The sequence below is a fragment of the Mugil cephalus genome, chromosome 19 (assembly GCF_022458985.1).
Source record: "Mugil cephalus isolate CIBA_MC_2020 chromosome 19, CIBA_Mcephalus_1.1, whole genome shotgun sequence".
In the NCBI taxonomy this organism is placed as follows: Eukaryota; Metazoa; Chordata; class Actinopteri; order Mugiliformes; family Mugilidae; genus Mugil; species Mugil cephalus.
The window spans coordinates 578,921-594,498 of NC_061788.1; the positions used below are offsets into that span (position 1 = coordinate 578,921).

At 44.4% G+C, this 15,578-nt stretch overlaps 3 protein-coding genes across 6 annotated transcripts in view; 1 reads left to right on the plus strand and 2 right to left on the minus strand.

The window, feature by feature from the left end:
* Positions 1-1,119: 1,119 nt before the first annotated feature.
* Positions 1,120-4,203, plus strand: LOC124996562 (myosin light chain 5-like). The gene is made up of 7 exons (XM_047569709.1): positions 1,120-1,178; positions 2,148-2,255; positions 2,346-2,421; positions 2,555-2,659; positions 3,155-3,233; positions 3,311-3,359; positions 3,972-4,203. The coding sequence occupies exons 1-7, from the start codon at positions 1,176-1,178 to the stop codon at positions 4,071-4,073; spliced, it is 522 nt and encodes a 173-aa protein (XP_047425665.1). The 5' UTR covers positions 1,120-1,175; the 3' UTR covers positions 4,074-4,203.
* A 563-nt stretch (positions 4,204-4,766) lies between these two features.
* Positions 4,767-12,722, minus strand: hpse (heparanase). Of its 4 annotated transcripts, none has more exons than XM_047569033.1 (12): positions 12,281-12,722; positions 10,713-10,834; positions 9,619-9,780; positions 8,911-9,084; positions 8,373-8,544; positions 7,864-7,911; positions 7,519-7,612; positions 6,990-7,096; positions 6,438-6,552; positions 6,141-6,259; positions 5,791-5,934; positions 4,767-5,703 (listed from the first exon to the last, which is right to left on the minus strand). In XM_047569033.1, exons 1-12 carry the CDS (start codon positions 12,499-12,501, stop codon positions 5,544-5,546), a joined length of 1,638 nt encoding a protein of 545 aa, XP_047424989.1. In that variant the 5' UTR covers positions 12,502-12,722; the 3' UTR covers positions 4,767-5,543. The 4 variants fall into 4 exon arrangements, with proteins under 4 accessions (XP_047424989.1, XP_047424991.1, XP_047424990.1 ...); XM_047569035.1 differs by having other exon boundaries at positions 9,619-9,768; positions 12,281-12,721; XM_047569034.1 differs by having other exon boundaries at positions 9,619-9,774; positions 12,281-12,721.
* A 636-nt stretch (positions 12,723-13,358) lies between these two features.
* helq (helicase, POLQ like) overlaps positions 13,359-15,578 on the minus strand; it is a 9,003-nt gene continuing 6,783 nt past the window's right edge. The window contains exons 13-18 of the mRNA XM_047569671.1: positions 15,575-15,578; positions 15,305-15,403; positions 14,870-15,043; positions 14,620-14,733; positions 14,406-14,540; positions 13,359-13,720 (exon numbers count right to left, since the gene is read on the minus strand). The exon at positions 15,575-15,578 is cut by the window's right edge and continues 154 nt beyond it. Coding sequence (XP_047425627.1) covers positions 13,637-13,720; positions 14,406-14,540; positions 14,620-14,733; positions 14,870-15,043; positions 15,305-15,403; positions 15,575-15,578 — 610 coding nt within the window. The 3' untranslated portion in view covers positions 13,359-13,636. The remainder of the gene's footprint in view (positions 13,721-14,405; positions 14,541-14,619; positions 14,734-14,869; positions 15,044-15,304; positions 15,404-15,574) is intronic.

The window sequence follows — 15,578 nt, forward strand, 5'->3', positions numbered from 1 at the left end:
ACACAACAATAACTCCTCCATCTCTATTTATCTGCTCTTGCTTTAAAAACATGTTATATTGGTGGATTTATGAATGAGGTCTGGTAGCTGACCTGTGACCTGAGAGAAGCAGCTCATTGTTAAACATCAGCTCCAGAAACCACAGCGCCGCCACGTGGACGCGGCTCAAACTACATATAGGAACTCATTGTCTGTACAACTGATTGTTGTAAATTAACTCAACAAAGAACAAATTCCACCAGTTACTTCCTCCACCTCCACCTCCACCTCCTCCTCCTTTACCTCCTCCACCTCCTTCACCTCCTCGTCCTCCTCCTGCTCCTCCTCCTGCTTCTCATTCACCTCCTCCTCCTCCACCTCCTCTCTCCTCTCTCCTCTCCCTCCTCACCCTCCTCCTCCTCCTCCTCACCTCCTCTCCTTCACCTGCTCCTCTTCTCCTCCTCCTTCCTCCTTCACTCCTCCTTTTCTCCTCCTCCTCACCACTCCTCCTTCCAGCCTCTTTTTCACCGTATATAAACTCTAATAAAGCAGTTTATTATTTAGTTTATGTCTTATAATAGAGACATCACCTCTAGACAAGAAAAGACACAACAGGACAAGACACGAGGAGACGAAATAAGACATGAAAAGACAAGAAAGAAGAAGACACAAGAAGAGAAGACACCATAAGACAATAAAGACCATGATGAGACAAAACAAGACAAGAAAAGACAAGATGAGACAACAAAACAGAGGAGACACAAGGAGAGAAGACATCAAAAACTATGATGAGACAAAAGAAGATGAGGAGACAATTAAAGACACCATGAGACAAGACTTAATGTCTAACAGAGGATTACTGAGGTGATGTGGATGAAGGACAGTCTGTCCTCGTCTGGTGGACGTTGGTCTTAGCTTCAGATGGACTCTGATGGTGAGGACAGATTAAACGTGTCCATCAGTGTCCTGGAATAGAAACCCTCTAAAAGGTTTTGGTCTCCAGTTGTCTGGTCTCTGGGTCTCTGAGCGTCCTCCAGACATCTTGTCCATGTAAGGAGACATTTCCAGGACTGAGGACGGACGCTCGGTCCCTTCCATCATCACCTGGCGTCTGTCCCCTGGACAGCTGCAGTATTTAAACGTCTCCTAACGAGGAGCAGCAGCACAGCGGCAGCAGGACGTCCCGAGCAGAAGACATGGTAGGTGTCCTCTTCCTCTCATCTGTCCCCTCTGAGAGGACACTTTTAATTTATCAGCAGCGGACGAGACGGAGACTGGACTGAAAGACAAAAAACTAATGATTAGACAAGAAAAGACAAGGAAAATGAGACGAGATGAAACCGTTTAAGACGAGAAACGACAAGAAACAAGTGATGAGACCAAATGAGAAGGAAAGAAAGATGAGATGAAAAGATAAAACAAGCTAAAATAAAACAGAAGAAGAGACGATCATATTTCTGTAATTACATCTGTAGATGTTGTAGATGATGTGATTGACTGTTTCCTACTTGCGTCGTTTTTCCTTGGAGACCAGCTGGTAACCATGGTAACAGCTGATCCTCAATAAATAAATCAAAGGAAATAAAGGGAAAATGAGACGAGATGAGACAAGATGAGACGAGATGAGACAGGACGACGTTAGAGAAGACAAAATGAAGAAAGACTGTGATTAGATTTAAGTCCAGGATGAATCCTGTTATATTTTCATTCATGTAAATGTTTGATTTTTAACTGATTTTGTAAATTCTGTTTAATTATGTCTCAATGGGACAAACCTGGTGAAATGAAGGTTAAAATAATAATAATGATTAAAAAAAAAACATATTTGTCCCTCAGTTTACAACAGATATAAAAGATAAATAATAAATAATAAATAAAACATTATATATGTACAGGAAGTGTTGAAGTGTTCAGATGGAGCAGGAATAACTATGACGTAAATAATAAAAGAGTTAAAGCCTGAGATGTAATAATGTTCCTCATGTGAAGAGAGTTGATGAGAATTAGATGAGAAGAAGAATTAGTTTAAATTTAACCTTTGAACCAGGAAGTCCCTCAGAGACGAGTTAGCTTAGCTTAGCTTAGCTTGGACTCCTCCTCATGTGTCCACCATGTGTCCACCATGTGTCCACCATGTGTCCATCATGTGTCCACCGTGTGTCCACCAGGCCAGCAGGAAAACCAAGAAGAAGGAGGGAGGAGCTAAACGAGCTCAGAGAGCTTCGTCCAACGTCTTCTCCATGTTCGAACAGACTCAGATCCAAGAGTTCAAGGAGGTAACGCTGAGGTCCTGAGACCACATCCAGGTTCTGGTCCAGGTTCTGGTCCAGGGTCTGGTCCAGGTCTCATTCCTCTTCTTCTTTCAGGCGTTCACACTCATCGACCAGAACCGGGACGGGTTCATTGACAAAGAGGACCTGAAGGACACATACGCGTCTCTGGGTTAGTAGAGACCACGTTCAGGCTGGTTGTTGAGACGTTGAGACGCTGAGATGTTGAGACGCTGAGACGTTGAGACGTTGAGACGTTGAGACGCTGAGACGTTGAGATGTTGAGACGTGTCTCTTGTGTCCAGGTAAACTGAGTGTGAAGGACGTGGAGTTGGAGGACATGCTGAAGGAGGCCAGTGGTCCCATCAACTTCACCATGTTCCTCAACCTGTTTGGAGAGAAGCTCCATGGTGAGGCTCCGCCCACCTCAACACCAGGGTGCATCCTGGGAAGTGTAGGCGCAATAGGAGCAAACAGATAAATGGGAAATACTGAAAAAATAAGAGTTGGTTTTAAATTTAAAAACTAAGAATCGGTTAAGCTAAACAGAGAGACCTTTGGTTACCATGGAGACGACTTCCTGGACCATAGAGACATTAAGATTCTTTGTTTCTGGTTTTAAAACAGACTGTGTGTTATTCATCTACAACTCTTTAAGTAATTTAACTTTAGTTCCAGACAGAGCTGCTGAATATACTCAAAACATCCTGAAAACAGACAAAGAACTAAACACGAGACAGAAACGTTGGTGTCCCAGGTCAGAGAGGACGTCTCTGGTCAGAGGACGTCTCTGGTCAGAGGACGTCTCTGGTCAGAGGACGTCTCCGGTCATTTTTCTGCTGAAACATTAAGCTCATGTTAGAAGAAATGCTCCAGTTTCCCTGAACGTCTGTTTGTGTCGGCAGGTACGGACCCTGAAGACACAATCCTCAACGCCTTCAAGATGTTTGACCCCGACGCCAAAGGCTTCGTCCACAGAGACGAGTACGTCCTCACCGTGTCCTCACGTCTTTCTGCTGGAGCGGCTGAATGCTAACGCTAATCTTTTCCTCTCCTCTCAGATTACAGAAACTACTCATGACACAAGCCGACAAGTTCTCATCTGAGGAGGTAACGTCACAAGTAGAACATCTTAGTTTAGAACAGGATAGAGATCAGAAAAATAACATCTCACCAGTAAAGAGTTATAATAAAATAAAATACGGCATCATCATGGAAAACCTACGCAGCCACGTGTTCACACATTAGTTCTTCCTTTAACCTCCCATCATTCCCTTTTCTGAAGAACAACTCAATGCTGTTCATGTTGGATCCTTCATGGTCTTTGTCTCTTTTTAAAGTCACGACTCTGAAGTTTCTATCACTAAAGTCAGAATCTCTCTAAGTGGTTTAGTTCTGGTTAAAATAAACCTGATAAAATGTGTTGATTGAATCCTATAATGACTTTTATCAACGAAACCAGAAGAAAATGACATATTACATCATGCAGCATTTACTCAAACCCACCTGACAGAGTCCAGAGCTCTGATTGGTTCATGAAGCTGCCGTCACATAAACCATCAGCAAAGCTTCGTTTTCTGGAGATAAATAACTTGAGATCTTGAGGAACCAGAGGAAATAATGTGTGTGAACGTTTGGCCGTTCAGGGCTTCTGTAGCTTATACACATAAGTGTTGTGTTGCACAGGTGGACGTTAGAGTGACATTAATGTGTGTGATGCAGGTGAAGCAGATGTTTCAGTCGTCAAACATCGACGCAGCAGGAAACCTGGATTATAAATCTCTGTGTTACATCATCACACACGGAGAAGAACAGGAAGAATAACTGGACAGAAACAACCACAACAACAACAATAATAATGATGATCTGATGATGTTTGTCTTTAATTAATGTGAAACAAAGATTTGATCAAACCAGATTCCTGGAGCTAAATAAATGATGAATATCTATAAAACACTGAGTCTGATTAATTAAGATTATGATGATTATGACTCATTGTGGACTCATCCATCAAAGACCTGGACTAGACCTGGACCAGACCTGGACTAAACCTGGACCAGACCTGGACTAGACCTAGACCAGATCTGGACCAGACCTGGACCAGACCTGAACCAGACCTGGACCAGACCTGGACCAGACCTGGACCAGACCTGGACCAGACCTGGACTAGACCTGAACCAGACCTGGACTAGACCAGACTAGTTCTCCAAGGTTCTATGAACTGAACCAGACCTGGACTAGGTCAACCAAAAAATGTTCCTCCACGTTGGGTTTTTACCTCTTAAAGTGAATCTGGCTCCAAAATGCTACTGATTCACTACAGGAGGCAACGTTCACACAATTCAACCTTTGGACATTTTATTTCTCCTGGACGTCATCACATTCTACCATTGAGCTCATTAAACTCACTGCAAAAAAAAAGAAAAAAAATCCTCGTATCAAAGAAATACATCTTATATTTTGTTCATTTGTTCAGAGACAAGAAGTTTCTGCTGATTTTAAGATTTTTGTCAATCACAAAAAGCTTTTTTTTCTTTGTACAATATGATTAGATGAATATAAAAGTGTTTAGCTTCTTTCTAGTGATGCTGTTTTTACAGTGTAATCCAGATGTTTAACACTGTTTATTTTCTGTAGTAGCACCATTACACCACTAGATGGAGGTAAAGTGGCTCAGACTCTGTCTGGCTCGTCACCACGTGGTTCATAGTAGATGTAGAATCATGTGTCTAGACTCTAAACACAATAAAAACTAGATCAGCTCCATTAGTTGTTGGATTTGATGAAATATTGCGACAGAAGAAGAAATTCCAACATTATTATTATTATTATTATTATTATTAAAGACTGAGAATTTCAAAGTAGCAGAGAGGATTGTGGGTAATGTTTCATATTTACAGAGCTGGCTGCAGCTCCATGTTTGGTCCATGTTGGTGTCCCCGCTGGTGTCCCCGCTGGTGTCCCCGCTGGTGTCCCCGCTGGTGTCTGTGTTTGGTCCATGCTGGTGTCCACGCTGGTGTCCTTGTTGGTGTCCACGCTGGTGTCCATGTTGGTGTCTGTGCTTGGTGTCCACGCTGGTGTCCACGCTGGTGTCCACGCTGGTGTCCACGCTGGTGTCCCCGCTGGTGTCCACGTTGGTGTCTGTGTTTGGTCCATGCTGGTGTCCACGCTGGTGTCCACGCTGGTGTCCATGTTGGTGTCTGTGCTTGGTGTCCATGCTGGTGTCCATGTTGGTGTCTGTGCTTGGTGTCCACGCTGGTGTCCATGCTGGTGTCCACGCTGGTGTCCACGCTGTTAGCGGCAGGCCGCCGCCCCGGCGTCTGGGTGGACGAAGAAGGCCAGAGAGAAGCCGGGCAGCTGCAGATGTTGATGTGGAGGCAGACGACGTCCTCTGAGGTCGGGAAGAGTTTTATCATCCACCATCTTCAACACGTCTCCGTTCAGCTTCACAGACCTAAAGACAACAAAGAGAGAAAAACGATTAATGAATGAATCTGTGACGTGTCAGAGAAACTAGATGGACCTGGTGGTGGATCGTGACCTGGAGGTGAGTCCGTCCTCTCCCGGCTGATCAGACTCCAGGACAAAGGCGTCCACGGAGCTGGAGGCGAGGACGGGGACGGAGACGGTGGCCGGGGTCGGACTCAGGTTCAGAGACATGAGAGTAACGGCTCCACTTCTGTAACTGGTCGACAGGAAGTCACATGATCAATAACGGCTTTTATTTATCATGTGACAGAAAAAAACATTCGATGCTTCAGACAAAACGTCACTGGTCAATATGTGATGAGGAGGAGGAGGAGGAGGAGGAGGAGGTGGAGGAGGAGGAGGAGGATGAGGAGGTGTGGGAGGAGGAGGAGGAAGAGGAGGAGGAGGAGGAGGATGAGGTACCTCTTCTTGTTGGTGCAGTGCAGATAGACTCTGACCCGTTTATCTGGACCTGAAACCTCCTGGACGTTTAGAACCTCTGGTCCCACCAGCCTCTTGTAGAGAACAGACAGCCAATAATCCTGGAGGAGGAATCACAGATGATCCACTGATCTAATAATCTAATAATCTAATAATCTAATAATCTAATCACAGCAATAGGAACACGTTGTGGTGAACAAGACGTTTGCTATGTGACATCAGACATGTGCAGGTCAGAGGTCAGAGGTCAGAGGTCAGAGGTTAGACCAGTTCTCTCACAGGTAGCGGGTCCAGGTTGTTGTCCACCAGGTGGTAGCTCCCAGAGCCGATGAAGACCTGCCTCATCACCACATCCAGCCCGAGTCTGGCAGCCAGGCCTAGTTTATCCAGCCACCTGCTCACAGTCACACAACAACAACACAACATCAGTGAACTTTATCTACAGAACAGACCATCAAGGCTTCGTCTACAAAGAAAAACAAGATGAAAACAAGATGACAACAAGCTAAATAAAAACGTGAATAACAAGCCGTGGTGAACGGTTTGAATGTTTGACCAGATTCTCTTTATCTTTAACATCAAATGTGATTCTAGGTTTAACTTCTGTCTCTAGTCGTCTCGTGTTTCAGCAGCAGCATCGTTCTAAAGTTCAGAGCCGCTGGTTAATGAATGAACTCAGTCAGCTGTTAAAGCAGGAGGTCAAAGGTCGAGTCCTTCAAGTTAGTGTCCAGACACATTGAACCAGGCCCCAGTATCATTACTATTATTATTATTATTATTACTATTATAATTATTATTACTATTATAATTATTATCACTATAATGACTGACATGAATCCAGCTACGAACGTGTCCGACAGTCCCAGAGCTCCTCCTCCGTACGCTGAGCTCGTCTCTCCCAACCACACTGACTTCCCCGGAGACACCTGCTGCACCGTCTACGGGACAAACATCTGGACGTTAGAGACGTGAAACATCTGGACGTTAGAGACGTGAAACATCTGGACGTTGGAGACGTGAAACATCTGGACGTTGGGGACGTGAAACATCTGGACGTTAGAGACGTGAAACATCTGGACGTTAGAGACGTGAAACATCTGGACGTTAGAGACGTGAAACATCTGGACGTTTGAGACAATGAAACATCTGGACGTTGGGGACATGAGCTGTTCACTAAACTGTGTGAATGAATGAATGGGTCCAAATGCAGAGACGATATTTCCCCACGAAGGATCAATAACGGAAGAATTAATCATTCATTTATTATTATTGATACATGTGGACGTCGGGGACGTGAAACATGTGGACGTCGGGGACATTAAACGTGTGGACATTACAGACGTGAGTCTCTGGGTTTTACCTGCAGGACTTGTTTGGTCTTTAGAGCCAGAGTGTCCAAGACATCAGGGTCCAGGAAGTCGTCCAGAGACGTGTCTCGTCCATTTACATAATAACTGGAGACATGGAGACAAGAACAAGGTGGAGGAGGACGAGGAGGAGGTGGAGGAGGTGGAGGGGGAGCAGGAGGAGGAGGAAGAGATGGAGGAGGAGGAGGAGGAGGAGCAGAAGGAGGAGCAGAAGGTGGAGGAGGAGGAGGAGGAGGAAGAGGAGGAGGAGGAGGAGGAGGAGCAGAAGGAGGAGCAGAAGGTGGAGGAGGAGGAGGAGGAGGAAGAGGAGGAGGAGGAGGAGGAGGAGCAGGACTCACTGGTGCCAGGTGCAGGCGTTGACGGCCTCGGCTCCGCTCTGCAGGAATCTTCAGGAGATAATTAGCGACGTTAGCAGCTACATTAGCGACGTTAGCCCAACATGTGACTTTAATTGAGTTAAAGAAGAAGGAGGAGAAGGGGAGGTCAGAGGATACTGAGTTTAGAGTTTAGAGCAGGAAAACGTTTCTGGAATTAGTTAAATCGTCTCATCTCTGTTGATATTAACGTCACATTTAATCTGGTTTAAAAAGAATTAAACATAATTAAAGAATCAGCTTCAATTTATTCACTTAAATCCTGGACATTTGTGGAGGAAACTACAGCTAATTAACTTTGATTATTTCATTTAGTTGATGTGTTTGAGACATTTGATCAAGAGGAGGAGGAGGAGCAGGAGGAGGAGGAGGAGGAGCAGGAGGAGGAGCAGGAGGAGGAGGAGCAGGAGGAGCAGGAGGAGCAGGAGCAGGAGGAGCAGGGGGAGCAGGAGGTCTACGGGGTGACTCCTCACCCCTCCAGGAGGTCTGTGTGATGGTCCCGGGGTTGACCCACATCAGGTCCATATAAACCAGCATCGCGGAAAAACTCGGAGTCCGACAAGATTCTCCTGAGATGAGAGAAGTCGACACCGAGCTGGTTCCCGTCCACTCGGATCCCGGCCTTCTTCTCAAAGCTGTTTGGTTCTGGACACGAGGACACGAGGACGTCACATCAGAGACAGAGACAGAGACAGAGACAGAGAAGAAGAGGAGGAGGAGGAATGGGAGCCGCCATCTTGGCTCTGATTCAGATTAAGGCATAGACTGTATATAAACATGGACGCCACGTCTCCTCTTCCTCTCATTGGTCCAAATCAGTACGGTCTGAGGGCGGAGCCACAATATAGATGCCCCGCCCACACTCTACTACTACTCTCTGCTCTACGTATATAAACATCTTGGTCCCGTGTGACCTCTTTAATTTAAAGATTTCAGATGAGTGGTTTCTCGTCTACGGTTCCTTAAACTGATGTAACCGTGTGTTGTTGGTCACTGGTCATGTGACGTTACCGTTGCCGAGCTCCCAGGACGTCCGGTAGCGTCTGGACTCACAGTACTGGATCAGTTTCAGGGCGTTGCTGCTGTTCCAGCTGTTGTCGGACGTCCTGAGCAAAGCGTTGAGACCGAAGACCAGATCCAGACCAGAGCAGGAGGTGAAGGAGTGGAGGAGGTCCACGGTCCTCTCTGAGGACCAGAGACCAGAGACCAGAGACCAGATCAACACCACAGAGAAAAACAGCTGCTTCCAACTTCTACTTTTACCTTTTGTTCTTGAGAAGGTGACGAACAGCATCAGCATCAGAAACAGGTTTTATTATCAGCATGAACTTCAGAAAAGAGTCAAAACGGCCTCAGTCACAGAGACTGACACCAATAACGTTCATGCAGAGGGAACCTTGTTCTTCTTCATGGTTCCTGATAAACCAGGTCAGAGGGGACCTTGTTCTTCTTCATGGTTCCTAATAAACCAGATCAGAGGGGGACCTTGTAGACCACATTAGACCCTGATTAGACCTGACAATGTTTCCTGGATCTTCTCTGATTGGCTCAATGAAAACCACATGACACTAAACATCACTGAGAGGAACCAGGAACCACGTTACCACATATGGTTCCTGGTTCCTGGAGGAGCTTCATGAATAATGAATAATGAATAATGAATAATGAATAAATGAATAAATGAGTAAATGAGTAAATGTTGGGCTGAGAGGCCGGTACCTGTGAAGTGGACCCTCTTGTACTTCCTCTGAAGATCCTCCTTCATCAGAACCAGCTCCTGCCTCCTCCAGTCGTCCTTCAGCCTCTCCTCCAGCCACCAGGGCAGATCGGCCTCATCACAGGACCCTGGACCTGGACCTGGACCTGGACCTGGACCTGGACCTGGACCTGGACCGGTTCCACATTCTCTACTTTAAAATGTGTCTTGTCTCGTCATGAATGAGCAGCTTAATGTGTTTTTATGAGTTTTACAGTTTGTTGAACTCACCTGGATGAATACAGATAATTAAAATAATAAATAACCTCAGGGTTAATCTGCACATTCTAGCATTATCTTAGCTTAGCTTAGCTTAGCATAGCTCTCCACAATCAGTCACTGCAGCTGCAGATCAGGCTCATAGGGAAATAACAAACTGAGGAAAATATTTAACCTTTTGTCTCATATGATGAATTAAGGTTTTTTATTTTATATCTTTTTCACTATTTAAGTCAATATTTTCACTTTTATCTCAGATTTTTAATTTTTTAATGTCACATTTTAACTTTTAGACTTTTGATAAAAGTCACAAAATCTGCACAGTTTAGACTTTGAAGCCTCAGTGTTTCCAGAACAAACCGTTTATGTCACAGATTAAATCTAAAAATCTAAAAAGTTCATTTTCATTTATTGTGTCAAAGATTTAGGTTTTAGTTCATAATTTTAATTTGAACAAGAACCAGATTAGCATCTTTATGCTAAACTAACTGCTGATCACTAGCCCCTCATCCCCTCACATAGACGAGCTAATGTTAGCCAACACAATTTAACGTTATCCCCTCATTTAGCATAGACAAGCTAAGCCATTTAATTATCCATAACATTAGCTGTTACATCTTTATGACACTATTGTTAGCTTGTTAAGGCAAATGTAGCGGCTAATGTTAGCTTGTTTAGGCTAATTCAGCTCATCTGTCCATCACCGCATTAAGCCCCGCCCCCAAGCGATTTACTTAGTCTAAACTAGCTAAAGTTATCCCTTTAATTAGCCCAGATAAGCTAACGTTAGCCCCGTGGATGAGCAGCTGCAGGTTCTTACTGATAAATACTGATTCACCTTCTCTCTGAAGTGGATCCAAAGGCCTCCGGGGTCTGAACACCATGAAGTCCTGACGGGTTCCTCCGAACCGCATGAAACCAGGACTCAGAGCCGAGGCCAGAGTCCGGATCTTTGAGGAGCTGCAGAGGAAACGAGAGGAAAAACCGAACCACCAGTGAGATCATCTGACCTTTGGACGGGCCACGAACCAGGGGCTAATTAAATCAATATTTTGACTTTTATCTCAGATTTTAACTGTTTTAATGTCACATTTTAAGTTTTAGACTATTAGAGATTTAGAGTTTTGAAAAGTCTTTGCTCCTGATCTGAATTATTTTTAGTTATTTGTTGTTTTAAATATATTTCTACAGAGTTTGATTTGTCTTAATGTTAAATTATTGAAGGTTTCTCCAAAATCCTTGAAGTTCATTTTCATTTATTATGTCAACGATTTAGTTTTCAGTCCATATTTTTAATTTTTCTGTCATTATTTCGAATTTAAAACAAACTATTTAACCTTTAAAACAATTATTTTCAGAAGTTAGTTTCAATGTTTTATGTCATAATTTGCTTAAATGTCAGAATTTTAACTTTTATTTCACATTTATGACCAACTGGACCTTTTTTTTTGTTGTTGTGTTTTTTCACTAAGTCAAATTTTCACTTATATCTTAGATTTGTATTTTTTAATGTCACATTTTTATTTTTAGACCTTTGCTAAAAGTCACAGAATCTGCACAAATCAAATCCCTGAGCTCAGAATATAGATTTTTAAGCCTCAGTGTTTTTCTAGATGCCAAAAATCAAACGTTTTATGTCACAAATGAAACTTTAACTCGAGTTTTAAAAGATCTTTGCAGATTTTAATTATTACTATTATTATTATTTTGCTTTGATGTCAAATTGTTGAAGGTTTCTCTAAAAATCTGACATTTCTGTCACTATTTTAAATTTCTAAAACAACATTTTAACTTTTAAACAATGATCAGTTATTCAGTTAGTTTTGACTTTAACGTCAGTGTCACTTTATTCATGAGCCACTGAGACACACGTGGAGCTTCAGCTCTGATTTACTTCCTGTTGGTTTGAAGCTGAGGTCAGAGGCTGAGGATGAGCTCACGTGTGTCCAGCTGTAAATCTGCTGAGTTTATTTAAACCGACCACACAGAGGATTTAGTTCCCTGACACAGACACATGAACACATCAGACACGTGAACACATCAGACACATGAACACATCAGACACGTGAACACATCAGACCTGGTCTCAGGTTTTAGTTCCCTGCTCATGTTGTCAGTTGTTTCCTTTAGTTCAATCATCAGGTGACTCGTGTGTAACGTGTGTGTTTTCCTGTTGTGTGTTTTTGATGTGTCGGAGTCTGGTCTCTCTTTAAAAACACATTTTAAACTTTTTCTGGTTAAATTCAGATTTAGAAACTTTGCGCTAAAACTCATTTAAAAAGTTTTTAGTTGTGGTTCTTTCCAGGTTCTCGTGTTGTATCGTACTAGTCTGGTCCCCCTGACATCAGACTGGGTCTGACTGAGCCCTAGACCGGGACCGGGACCGGGACCGGGACCGGGACCCACCTGAGCAGGGACATGAAGCGCTCCTCTGACGCCAGACTCGCGTCGATGGTGACGGACAGAAAGCGCGGATCCACGCGGTGAACCGGAGCCGACAGATCCGCGTCCAGACGCACCGGAGCCGGGGGGCTGGGGTCGGAGGGTCTCCGTCCCCCGGAGACACATGTGTCCTTCTGAAGAGACAAGACGAGAAATAAAAAGAGCAACTTCAGCTTCAGCTTCATGACTCCGACCGACGAGGAGCAGCGACTTCCTGCTCCGCTTCCTCCTGTTCACACGGAGCCGGATCTAGTCCGGATCTAGTCTGGATCTAGTCTGGATATAGATCTAGACCTGGATCTAGACCTGGATCTAGTCCGGATCTAGTCCGGGAGGAGCAGAGCGCAGTCAACAGGACCAGGACCAGGGTTCCCACATTGACCCCACTTCCCTCCCCAGATGTTTAGTTTCATTATTAACCCGGAAATCAGCGCCTGATACGATCAGCTGATTAAAGCACAACTGTAAAACATCTGGAAGAGACAAGGAAATACTATTAGAAGTAACTGGGTTGTGTGTGTGTGTGTGTGTGTGTATATATATATATATATATATATTATTTATTTGCATTTTAATTAAATAATTTTATTTATTATTTTATTTGCATTTTACATGTATTTTATTTTAATACTGTGTGAAACAAACACCAGGTAAATTCCTTACGTTCAAACACTTGACAATAAATCTCTTCTGATTCTCAAATAATAACAATAAATGTATAATCTATCTAAATTAATTTATAATTATATATGACAAATAAATGCCCCTTAAACTTATATAAGAATAAAAAATCAATACATGTCCTTAAAGTTTAAATAATTAGAATAAAAACGGAAAAAATAGACAAATTGTATAAATGTAATAAATAATAATAAACTGTATAATTTAAAAAATAATCTAAAATTTATATGTATAACAATGATAAAAATGTTTTAAATAAATATAATTTTGAAACATATATGTTTATATACACACACACATGTATGTATATATATATAAAAAACAACATTAAAAAAATAAAACAAACTGAATAAATGGAAATATACATATTTTATTTAATAAAACGAGAAAAAATATAAAAATGTAACAAAACATTTTCTATAACAATCATTAAAATGCTCAGTTCGTTTGTTCATGATTCTCTTTCAGTTTATTGAGACTCAGTAAAACGGACGAATCCTCTGATGATGATGATGATGATGATGATGATGATGATGAAGTTTCTTCCTCTTGTCGGTTCAGATCCACAAACAGGAGTCAGACGGTTCATTCATTTAATAGAAAACGGAATAAAACTCTGTGAGACGAGAGGAGGAGGCTTTAACTGTGAGGGAGGTCAGAGGGAGTCGCCAGCAGCTCCTCCACCTCCTCCTGGAGAGCTGCAGCTTTTTCTTTCAGGAGCATCTGGAGCAGAGAGGAGGAGCAGGAGAAGGAGGAGGAGCAGGAGGAGGAGGAGGAGGAGGAGAAGAAGAATGATCCAGGGTCAAACACTGAAGCAGATCTAACCTTTGTCTTATCAAAGATTTGAAGACAAACAACTCTACCTCCCTTCCATAGCCCCGCCCACCCACCCTATAGCCCCGCCCACATCCCTTCCATAGCCCCGCCCACCTCCCTCATTAATCTCGTTTCATTGTTGATGATCAAACTCCAGGAAGAAGAGAATATATCTGCACTTCAACACCTTCAACAGTTTCAGCAACTTTTTGTGTTTTTTCTTTGTCCACCATGTGTCCACATGAATGTGTCCCTGTTGCTACGGAGACAGACTAACTTGTTGACATTGTCCAACCAGAGGAGAGCTGACGCTTCTTATTGAGAACAGTGTCTCCCAGTGAACAGTGGCTGCGGGAGTGGACACATATTAGCAGCAGCATTGGCAGCTTGTCTTTGTCTTTGTCTTTGTCTCCAGCTGGACGACGAGCTACGTATTAATCTGATTAATTAACATCTTAAATTATATCTTTAAATCTCACATTTGTGTCAGAACTGACAATAAGAAGCGGCTTCATGTGACAGCAGAGTAGAAATGTCCGAGCTGTGTTAAATGAGCAGAAATGTGAATGGACCCTGGTGGAGGAGCGCTGACCTTAGCGGAGGCCACCATGAGCACGGCCTGCTTCCTGTACAGGTTGGAGATGGTCCTGGAGAGCAGGTCCGGGTCAGCGCTGGCCAGGTGGGTCAGAGTCCTGTAGCCGGCCTCATACAGCTGCTTCGCTCTGGACTGGAGGGAAGAGGACAACAGGGATGAGGAGGAGGAGGAGGAGGCCAAGGAGGAGGTAAAGAAGGAGGAGATGAAGGACCTCCATGACTCCTGCCACCTCCATCAGGGGGACGATCTCCGCCTTCACGCAGTAGCTGAGTCTCTGCACCAGCTCCACCAGCAGAGACCTGAACGGCCACAACTCCTCCAGCTCCTGGTCACACACACACAGTTAGACCCCCACCCACATCCGGACCAGGACCTGGACCTGGACCAGGACCTACACCAAGATCTACCTGAGGACCAGGACCAGGACCCGGGGGGCCAGGACCAGGTCCAGGTCTCTGTACCTCGGTGAAGTGCAGCACACAGGAGCAGAAGGCCGAGGCCGAGCTCAGCAGAGTCTGGACGAAACCTCGGTTCAACTGGAACCTCTGGGCCACGTTCCACAGATCTGGTTCCTTCAGCAGGAAGAACAGAACCAGGGCCAGGTAGAGCCGGGTCACCACGGCCAGGTCCACACTCTGGACCACCGGGGACCAGAACCAGAACCAGAACCAGGGACAGAACCAGAGACAGGGACAGAAGAGACTTTATTGGTAAATATGTCTGGATAATACAAGGGCGAAGGAAGGAGGAGGAGGAGGAGGAGGAAGAGGAGGAGGAGGAGGAGGAGTAGGTAGAGGAGGAGGAGGTGGAGGAGGAGGTGGACCAGGTGGAGGAGGAGGAGGAGCAGGAGGAGGAGGTGGAGGAGGTGGAGGAGGAGGAGCAGGAGGAGGTGTTACCTTCTTCACCGTCTGTCCTGCTGCTTTTCTCGCTATGAAACTTTCTGAAACTCCAACGGCTGCAAACATCTTCTGCTCTGGAGGCGACAGCAACGAGAACTGGAACAGAGAACAGGTCTAAGAGGCCAAGACCTGGACCAGGACCAGGACCAGGACCTGGACCAGGACCAGGACCAGGACCAGGACCTGGACCTGGACCTGGACCTGGACCTGGACCTGGACCTGGACCAGGACCAGGACTGGGACCAGGACCAGGACCTGGTTGTGTACCTGT

Excerpts from the sequence above, each read along its gene's own strand:
- hpse (XM_047569032.1), bottom strand. The coding sequence starts at position 12,501 with ATGAAGCTGAAGCTGAAGTTGCTCTTTTTATTTCTCGTCTTGTCTCTT. Across the intron at positions 9,085-9,618 it reads CAAGAGGGTCCACTTCACAG|AGAGGACCGTGGACCTCCTC; the intron begins GTACCGGCCTCT and ends TCTGGTCCTCAG. Across the intron at positions 6,553-6,989 it reads ACGTTCGTAGCTGGATTCAT|GTGGCTGGATAAACTAGGCC; the intron begins GTCAGTCATTAT and ends GACTGTGAGCAG.
- LOC124996562 (XM_047569709.1), top strand. Across the intron at positions 2,256-2,345 it reads AGATCCAAGAGTTCAAGGAG|GCGTTCACACTCATCGACCA; the intron begins GTAACGCTGAGG and ends TTCTTCTTTCAG. Across the intron at positions 3,234-3,310 it reads GGCTTCGTCCACAGAGACGA|ATTACAGAAACTACTCATGA; the intron begins GTACGTCCTCAC and ends CTCTCCTCTCAG.